Source organism: Priapulus caudatus, unplaced genomic scaffold, assembly GCF_000485595.1.
Source record: "Priapulus caudatus unplaced genomic scaffold, Priapulus_caudatus-5.0.1 Scaffold563, whole genome shotgun sequence".
Classification (NCBI taxonomy): domain Eukaryota; kingdom Metazoa; phylum Priapulida; class Priapulimorpha; order Priapulimorphida; family Priapulidae; genus Priapulus; species Priapulus caudatus.
The window spans coordinates 52841-63483 of NW_014577624.1; the positions used below are offsets into that span (position 1 = coordinate 52841).

General features: G+C 45.7%; 1 protein-coding gene across 1 annotated transcript in view; it reads right to left on the reverse strand.

Moving 5' to 3' along the window:
- Positions 1 to 10643, reverse strand: part of LOC106811681 (myotubularin-related protein 6-like) — a 108660-nt gene that overhangs the window by 12152 nt on the left and 85865 nt on the right. Inside the window, exons 7-11 of the mRNA XM_014815383.1 lie at positions 8618 to 8727; positions 7302 to 7427; positions 2066 to 2193; positions 1356 to 1487; positions 914 to 1040 (exon numbers count right to left, since the gene is read on the reverse strand). Of these exons, the coding sequence (XP_014670869.1) occupies positions 914 to 1040; positions 1356 to 1487; positions 2066 to 2193; positions 7302 to 7427; positions 8618 to 8727 (623 nt within the window). The remainder of the gene's footprint in view (positions 1 to 913; positions 1041 to 1355; positions 1488 to 2065; positions 2194 to 7301; positions 7428 to 8617; positions 8728 to 10643) is intronic.

The window sequence follows — 10643 nt, forward strand, 5'->3', positions numbered from 1 at the left end:
CTCTCTCTCTCTCTCTCTCATCTCTCCTCTCTCTCTCTCTCTCCTCTCTCTCTCTTTCTCTCTTCTTCTCTTCTTCTTCTCTCTCTTCGTCGCTTTCTCCTGCCTTCTGCGCGCCGCCGTTGGCTCTCCACTCCTCTCTTCTCTCTCTCTCTCTCTCCCTCTCTCTCTCTCTCTCTCTCTCCCTCTCTCTCTCCTCTCATATCTTTTTTCTCTCTCTTCTCTCTCTCTCTCTTCTCTCTCCCTCTCTCTCCCTCTCTCTCTCTTCTCTCTCTACTCTCTCTCTCTCTCTCTGCTCTCGTCTCTCTCTCTCTCTCTCTTCTCTCTCTCTCTTCTCTCCTTCTCTCTCTCTCTCACTTTCTCATGTATTCTCACACATGTTCTCTCCCTTCCTCGGGATTGTTCCTCACCTCCCTTCTCTCCCCTTCCCTTTCCCTCCCCTCGCCCCCTTCCCCCTCCCCTCCCTCCCCCTCCCTCCCTCCCCTTCCTCCCCTCCATCCCTTTCCCCGTATCATCTCTTTTTTCTCTTCTCCATCATTCTCTTCTTATCTTATTCGTGATCATCAAACAATGGCTTAGAACATCATGCTACACTCGCAGGCTGCTAGCCTATTGACTTACTGATTACACGGTGAGGCTGAGATGACAGAACGGTACATGATACAAAAACTGAGATACGATAACATTAGTAACAACCACTTTCTCTCAGATAAACTGAACAATTTTTACAAACATTGATTAAGGTTAATAGGCTCATTAAGAGAGAGAGAGAGAGAGAGAGAGAGAGAGAGAGAGAGAGAGAGAGAGAGAGAGAGAGAGAGAGAGAGAGAGAGAGAGGGATCGCTTGTGCATGCGCGTTTTTGCATGTATGCATTAGAGCATGCACGACTTCATGCCTGCGATAGCGAGCAAGTACCTTTCCTAACAGCTGTATGTGATCCTCCAGTGAGCTGCTCTGATCCTTCGCCAGGCAAAGCACATCCATCACAGACTCGCGCGGATGTACGCCACTCTCAAACCTGTTGTACATGCCTCGCCATAACCTGCAATCGGTAGCAATGCAGCACCAAATGTCATCGCCAGCACGACATTCCTTGTATCTACGATTCGACGATTCTCTCGTTTTTAAATTCACGACGACGGTTTTTTATTGAATCACGATTCAACTTTTTGTGGCGGCCGAATCTAATTATCTTTGCTGGAACTCACTGCGATTTCGACCGTACGCATTTTTACGTCTAACTCTATTTCGTGCAGCGAGCAAAGAATTGAAAGCATAGCAATTGTAAGTCCGTAGTTGATTCTCGACCGAGAGTCTCGGATGTGCGACGGATGTGCAGTTTGACCTCGCCACCCACCTGACATTCTGAGCACCCGTGTTTGGCTTCAGAATCTTGTTATATTTGTTGTCTCGCCTGTAGAGGGGGTTGATGTAGTCACTCATGTTGTGCAACATGTAGCCCCAGAGAGAGTATGTCCTTTCAGGCAGCCTGTGAGGGAACGAGACTATATACGCGTGATGACCGCCATCTCTGACCGACAAATATACCTTCCCTAATCGTCTATGTACTGCTGCAAATTTATCAGATTTCAAGAAAATCCTCTGTTGGATCCTTGGACCATACCACTATTATCACATTATGCATGCAATGGTATGACAGTGAAATATAAGACAAAGGAGCAGAGAGCACACTATTTGCTGTATTGCTTCTGTAGGCTATAACAGCAAAATGGCTTCTGTAATGGCTTCTGTAGCTATAACAGTAAAAATCTTAACAAAAGGCAGGTATCAATTATTAGTATAGTTTGTGTGCATAGCTGGATTCTAGATTGCAGTAAATAAGGGACCAGATCTGGCATTTAGGTGCCCTCATCTGCGCCCAGAACCCCAACCACCAATGACTAACAGGACTTATATGCAGATATTTTAACAGTCGGCTTACAGCCCGTTACTATCCAGCTAGCTTTCTCACATACGATCCATTGAAACTTTCGAGCACTCGCAGCCCCTGTAAAATGTCAGATCCCATTCCTTTAATTATTCCACCTGTCGTCTACCGATGTTCACCTGAGATCAATCCTGTCCTTCTCGCAGTTACCCAGGAAGGTGCCGTACTGGCAGGAGTACACGTGGTCGTGGATGGTCAGCAGGAATCGCTCGTTGAACTGGAATGCGCCCGGAAACTGCTGCATGACCTGCGAGGCAGAAACACACGCATCTCAGCATCGCGTGTCCACACCAGCACACTCCACACGGTGATTTTTCGGTGGGGGGGGGGGGAGGCGACGAAAACGCTCAAGCTGGGTTCGCATTTATCAACATCATCCAGAGCAATGCTGGCGGATAGTTTGCTGTGGAGGAAGAGGAGGAAGAGGATGAGGAGGAGGCATGATGATGATGATGATGATGATGATGAGGAGGCAGGAGGAGGAGGAGAGGAGGGAGGAGGAGCGGGAGGAGGCAGAGGAGGAGCAAGCGAGGAGGGTAACGGAGGAAAGATTCAATTGCTGTACATACGCTTTCGAATAGATATAGATAAATTGCTCGATTACACCAGCTACCACGCCCGCCGCATAAACATAACCAACAATTTAGAGAGCTAAATATTTGAAGGGCGAGAGGATATTTAAAGAACAAGCACGCGTACGTAAACATTTCCATTTCATTGTGAGATTAACATGCGTGCCAGTAATATAGCATCTATAGTTGATTAGTATATTATCTATATTATATAGTTATTATTTATCTTATATATGGTAGCTATATTATATGCACTCTTAATCTAAACAACCAACCTATTCAATTTTATTGGCGATATGATGCATAAGTGTCCTCGAGAAATAGACTGGTGGGCTATATTGCCACAGGTTTGGCCTAGTTTGCGTTTAAAAATGCGGACCGGGTCAAGCGAGTGGCACTCCGGACAGTGCCTATTTTTTTAGGTTTCCTCTAATTACAGTTTTTGAACTGCTCTAGAGAAACTCAGTGGTGATCAGCTGTGGCGTCTACGGTAGCACGGCGACATTGATGGTGGCCATGTGTCCATGACGGTGACGCAAATAAGGAGAGATGATGTCATTGATTATACTCGATGTATGCAGCAGCCATACAACCTCGACACATCGGTTCGATTACGTCTCTGACTACCTACGCATACACATTATGCGATACTTCTACTTAATTATAAATCCATAGAATTCCGGCTTGCATAGTCTGCATTAGAAAACACAAGAAGCAATGGCACAATTCCTATTCAACTAGTGCAGTTGTTTTCTAAATGCTCCACGGTACTGATTTGTAAGAATTCCCATGTATTGGTAGAGTACCGGTTACGATGTAATAGTTTGTGGCTCAGGCAGTTTGCTCCTTGAAGAGTATTGCGATACGTGGCACGCATGGTACCGCATGGTACCGGATCGTATCGTGTGCTACTCCTACCCCTAACAGGCAAAACAGTGGATACTACGGTGGTCGGACCCACGGTAAGCAAGCAGTCTGTCATTGACAATGTCAGTGGCTAGTGAGAGCGGTGGGAGCGGACGCGCTGAGCTAACAACACCTGCAGGCTGCCCCGTGCGATGAAGATAGAGTGAAGATGGGCAGCAGTCTCGCTTCGCGTTCTGCCGGCCAGCATGTCCGCGCGCTGCAGTGAACTTGTGTCCAAACGACAACCACCCGTTCTTCGTGGGAATCTAGGATCAGAAAGGGAAGAGAAGTAAAATCAGGGGGCGTAGAAGGGTAGAGAGCAATGGTGGCATGTTTGACTTGTAAGCGTTTGCTAGTATATAATATATATATATATATAATATAGCCGTCAGAGACCTGGACACGCCGCACACCGACGGCCCGCGCTGCGGAGACGGACAACCGTCGGAGGAAAAGGCAGGGGAGCAGCGCGTCAGGGCTGGGCCAGCACGCGCCGGGGTCGACACCGGCCCCGGGCCCAGGGAGCCCCCCCGCGCACGACCCCGACCTCGAGGCTTAAAACGTCCGCCCCGCGACCCTCGACCGGCGGATCTACGCGACAGCCACGCGAGCGATAGCATCCCGCAGGAGTCCTTCCCCGCGACCGCCCCCGGCGCCGGGGGCACGACCGGATGGGACCGGGCAGGAACCGAGCCCTAGACGGAAGGTTGCGCGGACAACACACAACACCAGGGAAGCCGACCACCACGCCCGCGGGGGGCGCCGGCGCGGGAGGCCCCGGTCGGCCGGGCAGGTCCGAGCGACCGGCCGGGCCCAGCTCCGGGGAGGCGCAGGGAACCAACGCGATGGAGGGCCCAGAGGCGCGCCCTTGCCGAGCGCCTCGCCCTACTATATTATACTATATAATTATAACGAATGTTGCAGCAACAGAGATTTAGCTGCATACAATCTTAGTGTCTCGTGTCGTCCAAATCAGCATTAGTAAGGAACTCGTCACTTGAAGCAAATTTTTTGGCTTCTCGGCACAGACAAGTTAGATATACGAGTTTCTAGGCACTAAACATATAATAGCTGCGTTTCCTTACGGTTTTCCAGACCAACGTTCCATGTTTCCAGAGAATTTTCCGCTATTCTTTTTTTAAATTCCAGGGGCGCAGTTGGCTAGAAAAATTAATTAGTCTTAACATTAACCCTTAAACTTAAGTGTTTTCTCCTTAAGCGTTGGCAGACAACTTTCGTAAAGTTAGAGAATTAAAAATTTTCGTACACTTTTTCTCTTAACTTAAGAGATCCTAGACCTCCTTAATTTAATATTAAGTTGAAAATAACCACATTTACACCACGCTTACGAATTATAAGTGATATTATATGTTGTTAAATAATGAATAAATGTGTGTTTTTCTTAGAAAACACGTGTCAAATATCATTAATTTATCTACGCGCTGAATAAAACAAAACAACTAGCATTTATGAAATGATCGTATGGCATTTGTTTCTCTGTTTGCAAAGTTTTGGCAACGGGCTATGCGACAGCCTGATTCTTCGCAGTCTCGTGTTACAGTGTGAGAATTTGTGCTTGTTTGTGCAGACAATTAATTCATCGAGCCACGTAAATATTCATCAAATATTATTTATATTGTTTAGCCCATCCATAGAATATGCATAATTGACTGTCGATGTACAATGACAACTCGCTCCGTACTGAAACTTTCGAATTTCTCGTGCATGCCGATTCCGGATCAAATCAGCACAGGACCTTACGTGATCAGAGCTCTATACGCATTTACATACGTAAAGTTTTGTTATCGAACTCTCCACACAGCTCCCACGCACCTTCTAGTCCCCTTAAGCTGGCCTCCCATTACCCTAGAGCAAGCTTTATTAAAATTACTCTTAGATTAAATTAGACTTAAAATTAAGGCAGCTGGACTCACGGCGTCACCACGCCAGCGCGTACTCTACTCAACTCGATCACCGACGCGACCTCCCCCACGCGTCAAGCCAGTCCCCATCTGGAGTTTACATCACGCTATAACCCGAGAGAAAGAGTGGCGGCGCGGGTGCGAGATTATTTCCGAATACACGCGCTTGGGGAAATGAAATTCGACGCCAACGATTTGAGAGTTTAAGATGAGCTAAGAACGCCTAACGGCCTAAACCCTGAACCCTAAACTCTAACCAAACCGTGCTTAAACCTAACCTAACGCCTAATCCTAACGTCCTAACCGCCTAACCTAACGGCAAAAAGGGGCTTCAACGACCGACGGCTGGCGTACCCGTAGCCACTGCGTAAAATTAATCGTAACTTTACGAAGTTTCTGGCAACGGGCCCCAGGACTTTCCAGATTTTTAACGGTGTGTACCGTACCCGTTACACTATTGATTTGCACAGGTTCTTGATGGCATGTTTACCATTAATGATCCGATGATGAACGGCTACGATGTTGCCACGACCCGCTATCTATGCAATAGACACGCTCGCCTGCTGTCACAAGACATCTATCAACTGAAGACAAACAGTTTTCCTTATCGGAAGCTGATAGGTGAAACCTTGTACAGGTTACGCGTGACCGATGGCAACAGCTGACAGACTACACGTATATTGGCTATTTCATCGCTATAACGTGCTACGAGTGAGAAGGAGAGAGAGAGAGAGAGCCTATAACTGCATGATTGGCTCTTTATCAGATATAACTGCTCGCTGGGCAGCAAGTAATCTCAAATATGGCTCATGCGCAAGATTTCCTCATCCAAGGACAATTACTCTGACACCTCAACAAAAACTGTCAAGAACCAACTGGGTGCTGCAGGCCATAGGTATGTAATCCCCCACTTATATTCTGATACGGTCTATTGGCCAAACCACACTGGAAATTGCATGGGAGCGTGAATCTGATATCAATCCTGTAGAGTGAAGCACTAGAAAGTGGGATGCTTTTCTATAAAGCTGTAGAGAGTGAAGATTCAACAATGAACCCAGTCGCTAGCAGGAAACCCTTACCATGAAATGTTGGGTAATGAAAACCTAACATTCAGCCCTAATGATGAAACCCTGAACAGTGAAACCATAACAATCGAACCCTAAAGCCTGGCGCACATGTGAGTTATTTTACTCAAGTAAAAGTGAGTCAAATTACTCAACGAAAATCCGCCGCACACGTGAGTAAAATGACGCATGCGTCAAATTACTCAACAAAAATCCGCCGCACACGTGAGTAAAATGACTCATGCGTCATTTTACTTGAGTAAAATAGCTCACGTGTGCGCCGGGCTTAACAATAAAACCATGGCTAGTGAAACCTTAACAATGAAACCCTAACGATCGAACCCTAACAATGAGACCCTGGCTAGAGACTTAGGCATGATGAAACCCTAAACAGTGAAACCCTAACATTGAAATACTGAACAGCGAAACCCTAACATTAAAACACTGAACAGCAAAACCCTAACATTGAAATACTGAACAGCGAAACCCTAACATTGAAACACTGAACAGCAAAACCCTAACATTGAAATACTGAACAGTGAAACCCTAACATGAAATACTGAACAGTGAACCCCTAACATTGAAATACTGAACAGTGAAATCCTAACATTGAAACACTGAACAGTGAAACCCTAACAATGAAACCCTGGTTAATGAAGCCCTAATTATGAAACCCTGAACACTGAAACAGTGACAGTAATTTCCCTGGAGAGTAAAGCTCTGGAGGGGTAAACCTTAGCAAATAAGCCCTGACTAGTGAAAACCTTCATAAAAGGCCCTGGAGACAATAAAAACTAACCAAAGGACAGTGAAATCCATACTATGAAGCTATGACGAGAAAGGGTCTGGAAGGGTAAACCCTCACAATCAATTCCTGAGGTAAGCGCTTACCATGAAGCCCTGTAGTGTTCTGTAGAATGGGTCTAGTAGGATGCTAGCTAGAGAGCAGGTCTGTGCTGTGCGGTCCCAGCCATCGGAGCAGTGCACCATCACGCTGATTCCTTCCTCTCCCACCGCCTGCAACAACAACCAGCATCATGACGACATCGTTACACGCTCACAGCCAGGATGTGACAGATCAATATAGCCGTACAATGCTGGCTCAACCGGTCGTTGGAAGCGCATCTAATCGGAGCGAAACGTCAAGAAAGAGTTGCACTGATTTTACAGCAACACGATTGTGACGCATGGTAATATGTCATAACAAATGCGGGAATCTGAATAGCGGCGTTGTATCGAATGCTAGGATGCTATAGCCCTGCAGTAGAAAAATTACGGCATGCGGTCTAACGCAGTAAGTTGTGTAGATTCAGCAATTTTTATTCTGTGAAGAAAGTCAGCTGCAGCCAGTATATATACTGAAACGAACGTTTGTGGTCCTTCGGCCATTCGAATGTAGATGAATTCTAAATTCATGCACTAATAATGAAAAGCTTAGCAGTGAGCGAAATTTTATGAGAAAGTCAGACATATGATGAAATCTTTTTCAATGAAAGATGAAACCAGATTAACCATTATGATAAATGCTGGTGATTTCACGAAAGATCTGACAGCGACAGTCAACTATAAATTATGCTCTCCGGACTGTTCTCCTCAATCAACTCAATCTCTCCATCAACTCTCACAGACTCACACGTATCTATACCCTAGACGGCCACAACAGCTTCAGTGTGGCATTACAGTACAAGGTCAGTTGTCAGGGGCAGGGTTTTACATAAAGTGTATCCATTGCGCCAACATCTCAACTGGTCTTTCATGTCTGATGATGCATGGAAGGTTACAGCACTCTGCCACCGACCATATATACCTAGCACCCCCTACGTCATCGGTTCTTAATCTGGGGGTCGTTTGGAGTTTTTCCAGGGGTCATGAAGGTGTCATAAATGAACCAAATCCATTTAAATTCTATATAAATCGGGCTGGTTTAAAAAAAATATTTGTTTTGGGGTTCACGGTACTGACCAAGAATGTCTGATGAGGTCGTGGGGCCAAAAAGGTTAAGAACCACTGCCCTACGTGCTGCACGCATGTCCAATACTACTTACAAGCTACATGCATGCACAGACACCCCTCCCCCCACCCCACCCGCACACGTACGTAACGTGCACATGCCCAGCTACCAGACCCTCTACCCGACGTGTGCATTACCAACACACCCTATGCAGCACATGCGCCCCCTGACGGCCGGGGGAAGGTGTGTCACTTACGCTGGCGATAAACAGAGACGTGTCCATCACAGATTTGATGTGCTTGAGCCATCCGCTGGACTGCAGGCCTTCCAGGCAGTCCGACATGCCCGGGTCCTTTAGCTCACACACTGCAAATAAACAACAACACCGGTCGGCTCACACACTGTAATTAAATAACAACACCGGTCGGCTCACACACTGTAATTAAACTAGAAAGGGCAGTTGTCGCCAACTACATGTATCCCCCGTGATCTAGTATGAATGAAATATCTCTGTAAGGACGTAGAAGGTAGGTAAAGTTAAATAAGTCACAAAGACAAAGTTTTGTTACACAACTCATCTGCCTGAGATGTGCAAGTATGTTAAAATTGGTTGCCTTAGGGGTTTTGGTACGCAACACACCTTCTCCCCAAGATTTGTAAGTATACAAAGTTTGCTTGCACTAGGTCAATTAGGGGCCGAGTTATAGAGCGGAAGAGAAATATGATGAAGGTCAAGGTCAAGGTCAATGTCAAATAAAGGTTGCAGTGACCTGGTTTTGGTACGCGACACACCCTCTCCTCAAGATGTGTAAGTATACCAAGTTTGGTCGTGCTAGGTCAATTAGGGGCCGAGTTATAGAGCGGAAATGAAATATAATCAAGGTCAAGATCAAGGTCAAATAAAAGCCACAATGACGTGGTTTTGGTACGCGACACACCTTCTCCCCAAGATGTGTCAGTATACCAAGTTTGGTAGCGCTAGGTCAATTGGGGGTCGAGTTATAGAGCGGAAGGGAAAGTGTGTGCGGCGAGCCGAGCGGCGGCGGCTGGACAGACATGAAACCAACTTCTTTACGGGGGATAAAATAACAGCACCGGTCGGCTCACACACTGTAAATAAATAACAACACCGGTCGGCTTACACACTGCAATTAAATAACAGCATTGGTCGATTAACACACTGCAATTAAATAACAGCATTGGTCGATTAACACACTGCAATTAAATAACAGCACCGTCGATTAACACCTGCAATTTAATTAACAGTACCAGTCAATTAACACACTGAATTAAATAAGCAACACGGTCGAGTCAGCACACTTCATTAAATAATAAAAGCACCGGTCGATTAACACCACTTCAATTAAATACAGTCACCGTCGATTAACACACTGCAATTAAATTAACAGCATCAGTCGATTAACACGACTGCAATTAAATAACAGCCTGTGCGATAGCACAGCTGGCAATTATACCGGCACCGGTCGAATCAACACACTGGGCCAATTAAATAACGGCGCATCCAAGTCCGATTAACACAGGCTGGCAATTAAATAAGCAGCACGCAGTCGATTAGGCCACGCAATTAAGATAACAGCACAGTGCAACTTGAACACACTGGCAATTAAATAACAGCATCGTTGATCAACACACTGTGCAATTAAATAACAGCACCAGTCGATTAACACACATGCAATTGAAATAAGCATCAGGGCACCATGTCGATTAACACACTGCAGATTAAATAAAGCACTGTGATTACCATCTGGCAATTAATAACAGCAACGGTCGATGCAATCAACACACTGCAATTAATAACCGCACAGTCGAGTTAACACACTGCAATTAAATAACAGACAGTCGATTAGCCAAGCTGCAATTAAATAAGGGCACAAGTCATTATACACACTGCCAAGATTAAATAACAGCATCGGTTGATCAACACACTGCAATTAAATAACAGCACAGTCGATTAACACCGCTGCAAATTAAATAACAGCAGCCGGTACGATTACACACTACAATTAAATAACAGCACGCGGTCGATTAAGCAACTGGCAATTAATTAACAGCACGGCGGTTGATAACACACTGCAATTATAATAACAGCACCGGTCGATTAACACATGCAATTAATAACAGCACAGTCGATAACACAGCTGCAATTAAATAACAGCACGGTCGATCAACACACTGCTAATATAAATAACGCACCAGTACGAGTAGAACACTGCAATTAAATAAGCAGCACCGGTCGATTAACACACTCGCAATTAAATAAC